General features: G+C 46.5%; 1 protein-coding gene across 1 annotated transcript in view; it reads left to right on the forward strand.

Annotated features, from left to right (window-relative positions):
* Slit3 (slit guidance ligand 3) overlaps positions 1–17,411 on the forward strand; it is a 592,872-nt gene that overhangs the window by 464,170 nt on the left and 111,291 nt on the right. Inside the window, exons 10-12 of the mRNA XM_036196765.1 lie at positions 4,825–4,896; positions 10,876–10,947; positions 15,174–15,245. Of these exons, the coding sequence (XP_036052658.1) occupies positions 4,825–4,896; positions 10,876–10,947; positions 15,174–15,245 (216 nt within the window). The remainder of the gene's footprint in view (positions 1–4,824; positions 4,897–10,875; positions 10,948–15,173; positions 15,246–17,411) is intronic.

A 17,411-nucleotide genomic window follows, 5' to 3' on the forward strand; every position in this document is an offset into this window, starting at 1 on the left:
CTGAGTTCTTGTATGGTCTCCAGCGGATATCTCAGGATGGCTTGGGAAACGTGGGATTTCCTTCCTTCCTCAGGGTCTCCATGGATATCCTAACAAGCATTCCCAAGTCAGAGCACTCAGAACATGACTCAGTCCATAAAGTGCCTGCTGCTCAAGCATGAGGATCCGAGTTCAAATCCTCACAAGCCACATAAAAAGTAGGGCATGGGGCATGGCAGTCTGTGCCTATAGTTCAGCCTTGGAGAGCAGCCAAAATTGGCAGATCCCTGGAGTTCATTAACCAGTCAGCCTAGTTGAATTGAGCTTCAGGTCCAGTAATAAAGGTGGGGGTCGATGGAGGAAGAGACCCAACACCAACCTCCAAATGCACATGCACATATAACAGGTGTGTGTGAGAGAGAGAGAGAGAGGAGTGGGGGAGTTATTGAGTCAGAGGAAACTAAGAGCAGTGGCAATTAAGAAACTCCTTAACTGGCAAGGACTGGAAGAATACACTTTCTTTATTTCCCAACCCTGAGATAGTAGAGCCTAGAGTTAAGGAGCCAGGTACTTGGGTCACAGCAGTCTGGCTTCCATTCATGATCTTAGGCAAAATGACCTCTTGGGCCACTCCTGCATGGACAGTACTGCATGCTTCGTCTCTCTGTAGAAAAGAATAGGTGAGCCAGTGTATGAAGGGCACCCTGTCTGACATTCAGAAGCCCTTGATAAATGCTAGATGTTCATCATCCTATCATCGTTGCCAGCATCTAACATAGCCCCAGGATCTCCTTTATGGGGTGACTGATAGGCGCACCCCCATACTGGACATAGCCCTGCATTCTTTCTGCCCTCATGGTGACTTACGTCTTGCCAGAAATATATCGTGTTCAGTCGCATGTTTGCAAATGACACATCATTAAGGGAGCACCTGAGGAACTAGGACAAATCAATACAGTGCGAACAAATGGCTGAAACCCCCATCAGATGTTCCCATTGTTTTTGCTGGTGCAAGAAGATGTTTGGATGTTTGATTTGTATGTTTGTTTTTATGCTAGCTCTATTAAATCTGTTTGCAGCCTGAAGAATGTTTGCCAGACAAAGCAAGACACATGTGCCAGTTACGAGAGTCCTAAAACAGCTGCTGGCTTCAGACTTGCCTGAAATGTGACAGATTTTCCTAATGCTTGGGCTTCTTGTCCTTTACAATGATGCGTATTCATTGGGAGACTAGATCATTGCCTCCTTGTTCCAAGCTGCAGGACGGGTGACATGTTCAACCACCTCAAGGTCCTTGCTCTGTGAGACTGTGTGCCCGTGTACATTCACATGTACACGTTGCACCCTCCCATTCCCCTGACAGGAGGGCCATTTTCCCTGCGGATGAGCCGGCGGGAACCAGAATGACGGTTCTATGAAACCCGGTGGTTGAGAGTCAGGGCTTTGGAATCAGATGAACTTGAATTGAAAGCCCGCTCTAGCTTCTCCTAACATTGCCCAGTGTCTTTGCCTCTCTGCAGCTCAGCACTCTCATGATTAAAGTAGGGTTAGGGAATTGCGGCATGGTGGTGCATGCCTGTAATCCTAGTACTCTAGAGGCTACAGCAGGAAGAGCATACATTCTGTTTCTGCCTGGGCTAGATGTAAGGGGATTGTGTCGCAAAAGAAGGGAGTGAGAGAAGGGAGGTGGTAAGAACTTATAGCTACACCTCACAGGTGTGTAAATATTAAGTTTGACATGCCATATAAGACTCAAAGCGCAGTGACTGACCTCTATACACTTGTTAGTTCTTAATGTTACTGTCTTTTCTCTTGGCTTTTTTACTTAGGGACATGGGCAGTTCACAACTACACCATCACCACCACCAAAGCAGTCTCACTGCCTCCTGAGCATGTCATGCCTTTGACACTCCATGAAGGGTCCAATGGGAGGCTGAGAAATACAGCTAAAGCCCATCTCTAGAGTAAGAAAATCTGAGGATTGCAGGATACAAGCCAAGGTCTCCACCAGGTTTAATAGATTAAGCTTGGAGTTCTTTGCCTATTGGACAAGCCTCACTCCCTTGTACTCCATATGCATATTATATATGCATGGGTGGGGTGCTTTCAGGAACCCCACAAAACTCCTAATCCTCAGATGCTCAAATCCATTATATAAAATGGGTATAACCTATGAACGTCCTCCTGTACCCTGGAAGTCCTCTTAACCACTCATAGTACCTAACAGTGTCAGTACTGTGTAAGTAGACTGCTTTGTTTAGGAAATAATGGCAAGAAACTCTATCCATGTTGAAGTAGATGCCTTCTTATGAATTTTTTTTTTTTTTAAGCACAGTTGGTTGAATCCATGGAGCCCATGGATCCAGAGAGCTGGACAGTATTTACGTCTCTGTCCCTCATTCCTCAGCTCTGAGAGGTTCCTTATCTACTGAAAATCTATATCTGTGATGTCAGTGGGGTCTTAAGGCCTCAGACTTTCTGGTGACTTTGAGAAAGCCTCTGTTTACCCATTTTCGTAAATAGGGACAAGAAATGTGACCAAAGGATAGAAATAAGACTCATCAATTCCACCGCTAACTAGCTTTGTTCTTTTTGACAAGCTATTTGATCCCTCGAGGTTTCTTTTGTCTGCAAATGGGCCAGTACAGCTGAAATAATAGACATAAACAACACAAGTCCATAAATGATGTTTCTCTTGATTATATGGTAGCAGTGAAATTCAGTTCTGTGATGGGCTGTCTTGGATTCAACTCTGTCAACAGCCTCTCTTAAAAGTCCTTGAGGTCTCGTGCCAAGTACTTGCCAAAGTGGAGGCTGGTTGGTTATAAATGTACAGATAGATAACAGAACTTGTACCCAAAGTTGCTTTACACACACAGGCTTCTAGCTACAGCAAGGAGCCATGAATTCCCCTGTCAAAAAGGAAAAGGGTCACCATCCTTGTAGACAATGCTTTTCTCCAAAGGCAGCAAACCATGGAATCCCTTTCCTGAGTGGCAAGTGACTCACACGATGCCTGGAGAGCTTGCGTTGCCGCAGAGATCTGCAGAGCTGTAGCCCTGGCTGAGAAATCGCTGCTGAACTCTCTACTCAGTTGGAAAATGAGAACGTCCTTGGAAATTCTGTCAGGACGGCCTCTGTGGGTGGCTGTATCCAGTAGCCCATGGTCTCCAAGTCCCTCTAGCAAGCTTTGGTGACTCACCAGCAGCCAGTCAGCCAACAAGGCCCCTGTCCAACCTGCCTCTGACTGCAGTCCCAGGAAAGTGGCCTCCCCACCCCCTCCAGCAGGGCACAAAGACATTGCTAACAGACCGTGGCAGTCTCATTTGTAAACCGTGTTCATCCAGCAGCCAAGAATGATCTGTCCTGATGCTCCCTCTCCTCTCACCCGCCCTTCCTCTTTGGGCTCCTGCTCATTCCCCCTTCCCTTTGCCTAGAGAGTGATTTGTCTGTGTTATGGGTAGGCCTGACAAACCATTCCACATTAGCAGCTGAGATGTTGTTTGAAATGGGAAAATTGCTGGCAAACTGCTCCATTAGCGGTTCCAGTAACAAATACTCTGTTCCCCCAATGAAGATGAGATCGTGGAGGCACAAATTAATACGACTGTCTCCCCCACTCTGCAGTGAGGATTACTCTTCAAGATGAATGGATCCGCCTTGCCAGAAGTGTGCATCCACTAGACATAGGCGCTGAGGGAACTGGTCCCTCCCCTCTCTTCCTCCGGCACCCCACACACCACCTTCCAAACATATTCATTCTCTCTCTCTCTCTCTCTCTCTCTCTCTCTCTCTCTCTCTCTCTCTCTCTCTCTCTCTCTGTGTGTGTGTGTGTGTGTGTGTGTGTGTGTGTGTGTGTGTGTCTTCGTCTTCCCAGCTGAGGGTTTGGGGAGCAGCCATGCCAAATGAGGAGCTGATGAAAAGATCTGCACCTTGGGGAGAAGGGAGATGGATGGGGATGAGGTACTGAGTCCTCAGCCTGGGCTCGGGTGTCATTTATCATCTGTAATAGAGCGTCCCACCTGCCGCTCATGCCTGTTTCTCACTACACCAGTTCTTAGCGGTGGGAAGGCATTTGAGAGATGAAATAATAAGACTGGAAAGGCTCACTTACTCCCCATGGCCCCTTCTCCTCCCAGTAAGTTCTGGGCTTTGGACCTGCAGCATCTCTTATTTTTCCGAGTCCTAAGAGTAAGAGCATTTGAGAAAATTCATATGACGTATATGGCACACATTCCAGCAGCATCTTAAGAGTCCAGCCTGGTCCCTGAGGCTTGCAGGCTCTCGAGGAGCCAGTCTGAAGAATGTCATGCTGAAAGCCTAAAGACGTTAAGGCTGTTTCACCCAAATATTAAAAGTGCCACAGTGAAGTCAGCCGCTGACAGTTCTGCCATTAGCTCTGCGGTTGAGATGTCAACTAAATAGCAACACGCTTCCATGGCAGGGAAACACAGTGGTCCCGTGGTCTGTCTCTTTCTTCCTTCTCTTTGTGACATTGAATTTTTCAACACATTGCTTGGTTGATTCCTACAGCATTCTCTGAAGAGCACAATTGCCTCCAAAGGCAGCTGCTAATAGTCAAGCACCAAAGTCCCTGATTCCTCTTTCCAGCTTCCTCCGACAGCTCTTGGACCCTTGGATGAGGCTCTGTAGGCCAACAGTTGAACACTGTGGCTATTGCAGTGTTTGTCCTGTCTCCCACAACCAGGACACCGGCCTTGTGCCCTTGTGCTTTTTGCTAAGAGACACCATCCTGTCCTCAAGGCCAGAGAATACAGTAACCCCTCAGTGGTCCCTTGGTGAGAAGTGGTTGGTTAATTGACTGTTCTCTGTTCTCTTCTCCAGACGCCTAGAACAGAACTCCATCAAATCCATTCCTGCAGGAGCCTTCACCCAGTACAAGAAACTGAAGCGAATGTGAGTTTCCCTTGGGAAGACATTATCAGAATGTTTCCATGGGAGGGTGGATGGGTAGAGGGCTTTACAGTGTGTAGTAGGCATTCTACCTGATAGATAGATCACATCCACTCTTCTCACACAGGTCTAGGCTGGTCTCCTGAGATTGTGAGGAAATGTTACAGACACTTGGTAAGGTTTGTGAGTTTCAGCATGTAGAGCTAAGAGCCTCTCTGACCAGAAAAAAAGTGATTATCCTTATGAGAGAAGCAGGTGAGCTGCCCCACCCCCAGAGCCATATTGGCCAACTTTAATGCCCTTGGCTTTGATGGTATCAACAGCAATGTGATAGTGGCTTCACCTCTTCTTGTACTACCATCATTCACATTCCTATAAACAGGCATGCACTCATACTATTAATACTTAAATGAATGTCTGCAACATGCCAGTCTGGATGGAGCCATCAACAAAAATGAAAAGTTACATTCATGGAGGCTCCACTACAGTTGAGAGAGCACAAAACAAATAAGGAATTAAGTATCAGAAATTGGTAAGCTGTCCTAGGCAACAGTCAGGGCAAATGGAAGGCATGGAAATCATGCATGGTAGTTCATAGCCAATGAAGAGGAGTAAGCAAGGAAGGGTTGGGGGTAGGGATTGTTGGGAAGTACAGGTAAAGGGTAGGTCACGTGAGCACTTGAGACCACAGTAAAAGCTTTCCCTTCTAAGTGACATATGTTAGCCCTGGAAGTTATGCCCAACATATGAGCACATGGTTTAAGACTGTAGTCATATGAATTGACCATGGTTAAAACCCACATCCTCAGAACCATAGTTACTGGTACCCCATCCACCATTACATCATGCTGGTGATGTCAGCATGATATAGCCTCCCTACCACAGCAGTCTGAGACTGCACACATGCATCATCCCTGCCATGGGGGACAATATTGGTCACATGATGACCTTAAACCTTATCTCTGAGTTACTCAGCACTGAAGTATTTGAAGAGACAAAAATGGGATTCAGAAATGACCCATCACAGAGATTAGATTAGATAAATTAGATTAGATTAGATTAGATGATTAGAGAGGGGCTGGAGAGATGACTCAGTGGTTAAGAGCACTGGCTGCTCTTCCAGAGGACCCAGGTTCAATTCCCAGCACCCACATGAAAGTTTACAACTGTCTATAACTCCGTTCCAGGGGACCCAACACCCTCACACCACACATACATGCAGGCATAAAATACAAGTAAATACATAATTTTTTTCCTTTAAAAAGATTCTAAAGGGAGACCCCTTTCCCTTTCCATGTGAGGAAACTGTTAGCCTAACCTGGTATTCAGTGTGCTGTTTTCATTCCACTGGAGAATGAAAAATATGCGTGGACTCCATCCTGTTTTCTCTTGCATACCAGGTCTGTTCATTGATTTCCCTTGAGTGGGATGAGCCCATATCAACCAGGTCTACTGAGTCCTTTCATGTTAAAAATAAATATGCCCAAGAAACAGTGGCATTAGTAGGCTTACCCTCCAATCTCAGGAAGCCAACTTCCCATCTCCCTGGAAAGCCAAAGCAAACAAGATTTTCTCCTAGTGCAATTCCAAAGCACAGGCTCCTTCCCTCTCTTCGGCAGCATCCTTTCTGGAAGAGCTGTATAAATATAGGCCTTAATATTTAAAATCTTGGGTCATTCATCTCTTGGTGCCCTGCTTCTCCAGCTCACTCTCCATGCATCCCCCAAATTCATTTTTAAAGCCCAGCTTGATTATGCACCCAGATAGTAATTTTGGTGAAAAATGACGAGTTCAGTGACTGCCTCCAACCTATAGCTCCTGCATGATTGAAGTTACTGTTCTAATTTTTTGTGAAGTCCAGGTAATTTAGAGCTTAGCTGTGTTTTACTGTCCTTCTCCATCCTATTGGAGTTGTCACGATGGGCACATTCAAAATTCATAAGACCTTATCAGTCACGATCTGGAGAGTGAATTTAATTTTTGATTACTTCTGATGCTACGGGTATTTATTATGATGCCCCACAAAGGGGTGGAAGGCAGAAAAAGAAATCACTTAAACTTTTTTGACTAATAGAATTTCAAAAATATAGACTATTGTTTAATGGTGTAGGCTCGGATAAGTCTCAGATGTGAATGGATTTTAGACTCTAATCATGATTTCCTCCTAGGTGACCATGAATAGTTTATACATAATATTTAACAGGAGGAAATTCCTCTCTTGACTGTGACTGAACACATTCTAGTTTCTCTCTAAAAAATAGAATTATCCATGAATCATTGGCTCTACTCTTACCTATTTCTAATGGTCACCACAGTATTAAAATAAATGCTGCCAGTTGAAAACCCGTATCAATAAGAGATGGGATCCTCGAGACAGTTTTCCTGGTTTTATAGAGTTGACTTGTGGACAGCCCTAACACTGAGGGCAAGCCTGTGCTCTTCTGCTAGAATGGCATTATAAGAGTTCTTTGAAGCCAGATGTGGTGGTTCAGGTATAATCCCAACTTGGGAGTTGAGGCATTATGGGTAGAGAGTTTGAGGCCAACCTGAGCAATATAGCCAGTCCATGTCTCAAAGCCAAACCAATTCTTTTCATTTGCATGCACAGAGTTAGAACAAATCTTCCACAGGTTGTAAGATTTCCTAGTCTCTTAATTTTTTTTATTCTTTGCTTATCCCTTCTATGTACTGAAGTTTCTGCTCCAGCCTGGAAAAGCCGGTCTCTCTTAGTCATTCAGTTTATAGCTGCAGAGGACTGAGTGGGTCTCAGCATGACTGGACTCTGAAACAAACATAGTATGACCGAGGGGTCTCCTGCGTGCACACTTCTTACAGATTTAGTAAATACATGGATGTATGTTGTCTGGTGCCGTGAACTCCTGCCTTAACAAATCAAGTGACTCTGGGGTTCGAGCCCTGACCAAGACTGTCTACTGTGTCCAGCTTAGTGACATCAGGAACAGCCTTGAGCTGAAGGTCCAGAGGTAAAGATGTCCACTCACTACCCAAATGCCTGTGTCAAGGCCTTAACAGCTCCAAGTCCTTAACCTCTCGGGTTGGTTGTTTCTTCCTGCAGTCTTTAAATATGCCATATAGTCTCACTTAGAGATCCACATCGTCCCACTTAGAGACCGCTTTGGTTACCTTTTTCTCTTCTGTGACTAAACAGCTTGAAGGCAGAGGGGTTCATTCTGGCGCCCAGTTTCAAAGGATACAGGGGCTGGAGAAATGGCTCAGCAGTTAAGAACACTGGCTTTTCTTCCAGAGGTCCTGGTTAGATTCCCAGCACCCACATGACCGGAAGCCATCTGTAACTACAGTTCCAGGGAATCTGACACCCTCTTCTTACCTCTGCACATACATGGTACACAGACATACATGCAGACAAAACACCCATATGTCTTTTTTTTTTTTTTCATTAAAATGCATATAGCCCATCATGGAAGGAAAGCCATAAAAGTGATGGGAAAAAGGCATATAGCCCATCATGGTAGGAAATCCATAAAAGTGATGGGAAAAAGGCATATAGCCCATCATGGTAGGAAATCCATAAAAGTGATGGCATACGATGGCTGTTTGAGTTAGTCATCATGAGGCAGGGAGAGACAAATGCTGGTCCTCAGCAGGCTTTTCCCTTTTCCCCTTTTTATTTAGTCAGGGACTCCAGCCCATTGAAGGGTGCCACTCACATTGAGTCCATTTTTTCCATCTCAGTTAATCCTCTCTTGAAATAGCCTCATAGACACAACCAGAGGTATATCTCCTAGGTGATTACCAAATCCAGTCAAGTTGACAGTGGAGACAAACCATCATATACACGAATCGAAATTTCCAACCCAGAGAAGCAACGGGTAGGACGACACTCCAGGGGCCATGGTGGAGATGGAGTGGTACTGGAGAGATGTCCAAGGATACAGAATCTCAGCTGGGCTAGAGGAGGATGTTCAAAAGATGTATCTATCCTATACCATGTTGGCTCTGGTTAATAACAGTGTTTTGTTTACTTGAAAATTTATGAAGGTAGATTTTAAATGTCCTTACAAGTAATAATAGAGAAGTTCCTAGGGTTTGAATGCACTAAACAGCTTGATTTAACCATTTCATCGTGAACACATAGTCCCAAACATCACATTACAAATTTATAAATGTATACAATAAAAAAATTAGGGGGTGGGGAGTCCTAAGTGACTACCAGTGTCTATTCTCATCAAACGATCGCTTTTCCGGTTCCCATCATCCATCACTTCCAAACTAGAAGATTATCTCACCTCATGATATAGCCCAAGGAGAGTGGAGCCCCAAAGTTCTCATTGTGAACTAAAACCCTAATCTGTCCCCCGCACAGATGAGGTAGGGATCTTTCCCAGTGGCTGGGGGACTTCCTGTATGGTAGAGGTCTGAGCCCCGTGAATGGACATCCCACAATGAGGGGGAAAACCCAAAATGGTCCTCCACACTAATGTGAGCAGACCCTGTTCTAAAATGCTTTCTAGGCAGCCACCCTGAGGGTGAGCAAGATTAGGATAATCCAGGGTATTTGCTTGTTAAGACCCTTATACAAAAATGGAGCGCCAAAGAAAAACCCAGTGTAAGCTGACAAGTTTGCGAACACAATCTGGATTTGTTTGAGGTGATCTCGCCAGCTAAAGGGATAAACCAGACAGCTGTGCAGGAGGGGCCTTAACCTGGGAAATACCTTTCAACTTACAGGCTTTGGAAGGAGGACAGAAGGGAGCAGAGGTCTCGGCAGAAGTTGTTGAATGGTCTTTTTCTAGGCTGTTCGATGAAGGAGGGAGACAGGACAGAGATTCCTTTGTGTGAGCTTAAGAGGCTGGTGCGGCTGGGTGGCTGGCCCCACTGGCAGCCATCATTTACGAATCTTCTCAGATGTGTCTCCTCCTGTTGGCCTGGGAAGACCTCAGCCCTCCCTCTCCTACACAAAAGCAAGGACCCATTGATTTATTTTGTTGAGTGGGAGAAGTTTCTTGTCGGAGGAAATTGGTGCATCCCTCCTGCCAGTGACAGGAGCCCAAAGGCCAGCCCTGAGCTGATAACTCTGAGGAGAAGAAATCTCCCTCCACAAGGGCCGTTAGCAAGAGCCTGTGGCCGCGTTCTCACTGGGATGCTGAAAGTATACAGCAGAGGGCTCCCTGCATCTGGGAGACTAGACAGGCCATTGCACCAGCAACTTTGAAATCTGGCTAGCCATGGCACCTGCACCTCTGAGGCCAGGCTAGCCACCATGTGCACTGACTGTGTTTGGAAGATCCTTCTAACCCACAGCAGCCCTCTTAAACTCGGGATGTGTCACCTCCCTAGGCGTGTTCCCAAATGAGGAGCATTCCCAGCCAGCGACACATCCATGTCTCAAAGGCATTCTTTGAGAGACTTGTGATTTGCTTCTATCACACAGCTAAGAGGATGCTTCATCTATCCTCCTTCAGGTCAGAGATGAACAATGACTGGGGAGGTGAAATGCCACAGGGCTTTCCATAATCACTACTGGGGTACAAAACAAGAAAGCGATGCATCAAGGAGCCTGGCCTGGCCTTTGGGTGGGTGGAGCCCATGGTGCTCTGTCTGTACCATTAAATACTTAATAATGGTACCTGAGACCAAGGCCCTGGCTTGACATTGGTTTTGGTTTGGGGTTCTTTTTTTTTAGGGGGGGGTTGTTTGTTTGTTTTAGTTGGTTAGTTGGTTTTGGGTTTTGGTTTTGGTTTTGGTTTTGGTTTGTTTTATTGAGGCAAGACTCAAGTGGGCATCCCTTAGACCCCGAGAAGACATACAGAGGAATACTTTACTCTGAGGCAGTAAGAGACATGTTCTTAGGTATTGCCTCTTATGCTGTGAATAAGCTGCTTGATTGATGAATTACTCTGTACCAGTTTTGAATGACTGAACTGCTGGGTGCATACTTCAGGAAGAGCCTTATCACACCTGTGAGCCATGTTCTCAGACTTTTCCCATTAATGTTTTCAGAGACATCAGCAAGAATCAAATATCGGACATAGCTCCAGATGCCTTCCAGGGCCTGAAATCACTCACATCGCTGTAAGTGGGGCTGGGGTGGGAGGCACGTTCGTATTTTTCAGGAGGTGTTTATCAAGGCTTTATGTTCCCTTACACACTTGTGGCAATCTGGTAAAAGAAACAAATATTTCTTCAGGGGAAATTGATCTTGGGGAATATTTCTACAACTCACATGCATTATTTTTATTGATTAAGTGCCCAGCGGCTTTCCCAGTTATCGGCTTCTAATTCGAATGCATCTTGACTCTCACCTCACCCCCCCTCCCCCCCCACCTCACCCCCCCCTCCACCCCACGTTGCCCAGTGCTGTCTCGGGAGACAGGGAGATCAGGTGGAGAGAATGGTAATGTATGTCTGAGAGGAGGCCATGGCTCACTGCCCCTCCTCCCACAGTCTGGGGCCTTGTGGAGGAGGGCAGCATTTCCTTTTTTTCTGATTTTCAGGCTATTCCAACCTCGTAGTTAGTGTTCAGAAAAGATCTACCCCATCCCATGACCCTTCCATGGATTTTTTAAGCCTCCCCTCCTTTTTTTTAGTTCAGTGGTGAGATTCAAAGCCTCACCCACCAAGGGCCACTAGACTCCCAGGCTAAGAGAGTGTGGTGTTTTTCCCCCATCCCCTCAGCAGCTCACTCAGGGCAGGGGCAGTCCCTTGAGCCTTCTCTGCATGTTTCCTCAGGCAAAATGGAGACAGTGGTCCTGCCTTGCCTAATATGGATGATTGACATATTACAGTAATAACAATAATTGACAGCATTTATCAGGCACTGATTGATACCAGGTACTCTTCGAGGAGTCTTGTGGGTTTAAAAACATAATCTGTGGCGTCACCTGCCATGGATCTAAGCTCCTTAACTGTTTTTGTTCCCATCTGGAACCCTGGCACCTCAAACTGTACCTAGCACACAGTGACTGAAGCAAAGACTCTGGGCTGGGGAGGTAACAGTGAGTATACTCCCTGCTGCTCAATCGTAAGGATCTGAGGCCGGATCCCTAGCCTCCACAGAGAAGCAAGGCACAGTGGTGTACAGCTTGTAAGCCAGCCCTGGGAGTGAGGGGAAAGACAGCGGGCTCTCAGGAGCTCACCGGTCATCACTTCAGGTTCACTGAGAGACCCTGTCTCAAAATCTAAAATGGAAAGCAGTAGAGGATTATATCTGACACCAGTTTCTGGCCTGCACACATACACACAGGTGAGACACCCACACCCACACACACACACACATACACACACACACATACACACAGGTGAGCCACACACACACACACACACACACACACACACACACACACACACACAGGTGAGACACACACATACACACAGGTGAGACACACACACACACACACACACACACAGGTGAGAGACACACACACACATACACACAGGTGAGATACACACACACACACACACACACACACACACAACCTGTACCTATACACACACTCACTGACATACATCACAGAGAGGGAGTAGGGAGGAAGGGGGAAGAAAGAGAGCATGTTAAATTAGTGAAAAACACTTCTGTAAAAACACACTAATGAATCTAAGAGATAGGATCTGAGCCAGCATGTCGGTCTAGAATTTCACTCCTGATGTCCTTGTGATGGAGCCCTCTCAGCGTAAGGTGGCATCAGAAATAGTGATGGTTTCACCTGTGTTATCTAGTACCTTGTTCCCTTCAACACCCCAGACAATAAAGAGGGTGTTCACAGGCATGCAATCCGTGTTTTGCCTCTTCACAACCTGTTTGCCTAGTTTACGAGCATGCAGGTAACAAGACATACATATCCTCCCATCCCACTGGGCAGGGGCCGAGGACAGGAAGTCCCTGATTCAGCTGGTGTCTGCTGCCTGCCGAGTAAATTAGTTTCATTTATCGAACAGAACATCTGGCTGGGATATCAAAGACAGGGCCGTGTGTGAGATTAGTGTCTGCTTATTGTGATGAGTGCCACAGAGGAGAGGAGACAGAGAGGCTCCTACTATCAGGATCCCATCTTAACCTTCCCATTCCCCTTGTCTGGCTCCCTTAGCTGACATTTGGGAATGGTCTCAAGATAGCAGGATGATTCCTGTCTGGCAAAGAAATCCAAAGTCTGGTTGCCAAACAGGAAATTGGCACACCAATAGTGAACTCAGAGGTGCATACCAAGCTTTCAGTGAAGTACCTCTCCACTTTTGTTTATCCATTCCTCCATTTAGCAGGTAACTCTGTAAGTGAGCAGAGTTATAGGCATTAAGAATATGACCAGGAACTGAATAGAGAAGCCGCCAGGGCTCATGAAGCTGACCGTGTAGGGTAAAGGGATGGAGAGCCTTTACCCCACACCTGTTCATTCATTCGGACATTCATTCAGCTGGCATTTATTATACTAGACCTTTCTCTTTCTCCACTCTAGAGACCCAGCCATGGGCATGCCCTGTAACATCATCACATTCAGGAGAGTTAAAGGAAGAACATAAAAACTAAGCCTGAAGGGGCTGGAGAGCTGGCTCAGCAGTTAAGAGCACTGGCTGCTCTTCTAGAGCGTTCAATTCCCAGCACCTACATGGCAGCTCACAACTGACTGAAACTCCAGTCGCAGGGGATCTGACATCCTCTTCCGACCTCTGCTGGCACCAGGTGCACACATGATGAACAGACATACACACAGGCAAAGCACCCATACATATAAAGTAATAAGAATAAACTAAGCCTAAATAAATGTGTAAGTAATGTAAGCTAATATGAAGGTAAGTGCTAGGGAGGAGAAAAATAAGATAATAGATGGTGGAAAATCTTAGCTAAAACATTTGGGAGACTTCTGCAGAAGGAGAGGTGTTCTGGCTCAGATACGAAAGGCTAGTGAAGGTAATCAAGGCAAGGCCTCAGGTGAGAAGCCACACAGATCTGCTGGCCGGCACCTTGAGACTGATGCATAGGCAGGTGATTGACCGCTCGGTTGGAGGATGCTCCATGCTGAAGAGTGATGGACTGCCTGAGGACCCCACCCCAGCTCCCCTACTCCCACCCCCAGCAGCTCCTGCCACTCTGGAAGCTCTGACATCCATTGAGACGAGCAGGCGGTGGCATTACTACATTTGGCACAGTGAGCAGTGGGACATTAATATAAATTACAAATGTGAGCCTGCGCCATCATGCTGACTTCTATTTAGTCATTAATTTGTTGAAGCATTAATGAAACACACCCGCAGGCTGGTGGAGAATGCACTCTCTCAGTGGCTCCTGGAAATGGGCGTCGGTGGGGGAGAGGGCCTCTTTCACACTCATTCACTGTTAATTCCTTCTAATATTTTGCCGCCTCAAATGACCGTCAGCCTAGATTCGAGATCGGACTGGGAATTAAATAATTTGCATAGCCCGTGAACTTAGGCCTGAGAAGGGGTTTTGACAGACACAAACCAAGCCCTCTCTAGCTCTGTTTCCTGATCAAAGGGGAGGCTGGACCCCAAGGACAGCAGAGTCTGTCATGAGATGAAGCAGAGAGAGGCCCAGAGAGCCTCCGTTCCAGGTTTACAGACCTGCTAGGTGCTGGGCTTGAAAGGTAAACCCATATTCCTTTCCCAGGCTTCTTCAGTCACCAAACACGAGGCCAAGAAATAGTAGGGGGACATTGTGGGCCTGAGAGATGAAGTGAAAAAAAAAATCTGAGTTCCTTTCTGCTTAGCTCTAAGAGAGTGGGGCAGGGAGATAGAGAGTGGAAGCTGCCATCATCTGAGACAGCAAAACTCCTGCCTCCCCATTGAGTCAGGGCCTCAACTCAGCAATGCCTGCACCATCTGGAGATGCCCCCGCACACCCGTAGCCCTGCTGTCTAGATGGGTGATTAAAGAACTCAGCTCAGGAATTCCTAGGATGCAGTGGGCTATTAAAAGGAAACATTCTATAGCCTGGCTCAGCCTGATCAATACCCATTGAAGACACAGGCTGGCCTCCCACACTGCTTATTTACTGTGGGGGGTGAGTCACGCTTGCAGCTCAGAAGGTACCACAAAGGGCTGCTCCTTCCTTGTGGGGGTGATGGGCTGGGCTGGGCTGGAGTGCAGCAAGATGGAGCCTGTCATACCTCACCTCCAGGATGGCATCCCCAGCACAGGATGAACTGCCTGCCTCTGTCTCCGTGATAAGAAGATGGGATGGATGTGGCAGATCAGGGAGGCGGGTGACCTGAGATCTTGCCCCGGGACTGGCCGAGGTGATCACCTCCTTTAAGTCCTGCTGATTGCTGTCATTTGCTTTCTTCCAGGGTGCTCTATGGTAACAAGATTGCAGAGATTCCCAAGGGCCTGTTTGACGGGCTGGTGTCCCTACAGCTGCTGTGAGTAGGAACTGGTGATGTTTTACATTCTCGTGACTGTTTGTGCACACTGAAAATGTTAAGCCATGCTCTGGAGAGTTCTTTTGACTTTATGCCTATCATACTGACACCAAAGCCTCTGTGCATTCCATCTTTCCTCTCCAGGGGCTCATTTTTGTGGCCAGAGAGGCAGAGTGTTGGCAGAGAACACCAAGGCCAGTGTACATAAGCCTAAATGATACAGTCCAGAACCCTGGCCCTAGCGCGTGCCGTCAGTAGGTTCATGACTTGGAAGTAAGAAAGAATTTGAATCCTGCAAGAGGAAATATCTTACAAAAGTGTACTAAGAATTTAGGGAACTAAAACCTTCCCAAGGCAAACTCTAGTCTGAAAGCTGAAATAGCTGCCTGTAGGCATGTGACCTTGTGAGGGGTGTGAGTGGGGAGCAGCCATTAGAGAAGAAACATAATCGGTCAGCATTGTGACTGTCTGGTAAGACAGGCTGAGGGGAAGTGTTTATTTCATTTAAAGAAAGATATGTTACTTCAAGTTTTAAGCTCTGGGCTTATTTATTTCATTCTGGTCATTTGGGCTTAAATGTTTGAAGAAGATAATTGAACTCTGATGTAGAGAAATAGAGGAAGGAATTCAGCTTATTTAGAAGATTTTATGATGAGCAAGAATCATCCCTGGTTTGTGATGAGGTGCTGGTATATTTGCATTCATGTGTTATGGTTTGGGGAGTGTGTGTGTGTGTGTGTGTGTGTGTGTGTGTGTGTGTGCATGATTGTGTGTACACACGTGCACAAATGTGTATATGACTGTCATAGTTCCTGTCGGTATTAAGAAATGACCTTGAGTACCCTATGAGCATGCTCTCAGAGAGGTAAATGACTTGCCCTGCATCACACAGCAAAATAAGTGTAAAAAGTGAGTACTCTTCATGGTCATATATTCCTAAAGGCTTCCAGCTCCCTGAATAGCGTGTGATAGCATTTCACTGGCCTTCATCTGAGTACAGATTTGCATGTGGGTTTTTTTGTTTTGTTTTGTTTTGTTTTGGTAAATTGTATGACTTCAAAAAAAAATCACTCCCAAGTCAGGCAAGGTGTTGTGTACCTTTAATTCTAGGGCTTATGAAGCAGAAGAGTGACGAGTGTGAGGCCAGGCTGGGCTACATGTGGTCCATGGGGGAGGAAGGGAGAAAGATCTATCATCTCCATTTCCCAGTGAAGAAGAGGTTCCAGACTCCCTGCCTCCCTTGTCCAGTTAGGAGGTGCCAAAATCTTAAGTTTATGGACCAGCCAGATCTCTGGAAGGGGAGAAGGCACAGGACCATAGACACAAAGCAGTAGGTGGGACACATCTAGAAAAAAGACAAACTTCCTCTGGCCCTGCCATCTCTTCACACCCTAAACTCGCAAGTCCCTGGACAGATTGCCCCAGGATGTATAACAACGTTGAAATGAAATGGCCATTAAGTTCCTGGGCTGTAGGTCCAGCACATCAGCTGCCAGACTGGTTTGATAAAGCTGAAAAGCAGAGAGGGAGAAACCTCTCTGTTCCCTCCATCTTCCTGCCTCCTCTTGCATGTCCATCTCATTCTGGGTGGCTGTAGGTGAGCGGATCCGTGTTCAAAGGTCCTAGCCCTTCCTGAGTCTTTAAGGCTGTTTTATAGAATGACATGCCAGGGCTCTGCAAGGATCTGGGCGTTTCACAGATGGAGTTCTTTGCCCCTAGCAGAGAAACTAAGTAATAACTGCTACCACATGGCTGGTTAACTATAGCCATTAATCCCCAGAAGAATAGCATCTGCCTGGAGGTGGGTTTGGGGGCGCTGTGGCCAGCCAGGCTGGTGTGAGTGACCTTTTATGATAGACATTGAAAGAAAAAGGCCATGCCCGTTTACACTAGGGAGAGATGGACTGGACATCAAAGCGCCCGGCATTGTGAATGGTGTGTATCAAAAAATTCTAGAACAGAGTATTTTTAAACAAAGGAAATGTGTCCCTGCTACAAGCTGACAGCAGTCACGAGGTGACAAGCCCCCTCCCTGGGCATGAAAGGCAGGCCAGCTGAACAGAACCACTTTGAGCAGATGGAATTGACTAGCTAGGGGGTAAAGGCAACGCTTCTCCCTCTGTGGAGACCAGGAGTTGACACAACTCAGGCTGGCTGGCTTTCCAG

The sequence above is a fragment of the Onychomys torridus genome, chromosome 8 (genome assembly GCF_903995425.1).
Source record: "Onychomys torridus chromosome 8, mOncTor1.1, whole genome shotgun sequence".
NCBI classification, from domain to species: Eukaryota; Metazoa; Chordata; class Mammalia; order Rodentia; family Cricetidae; genus Onychomys; species Onychomys torridus.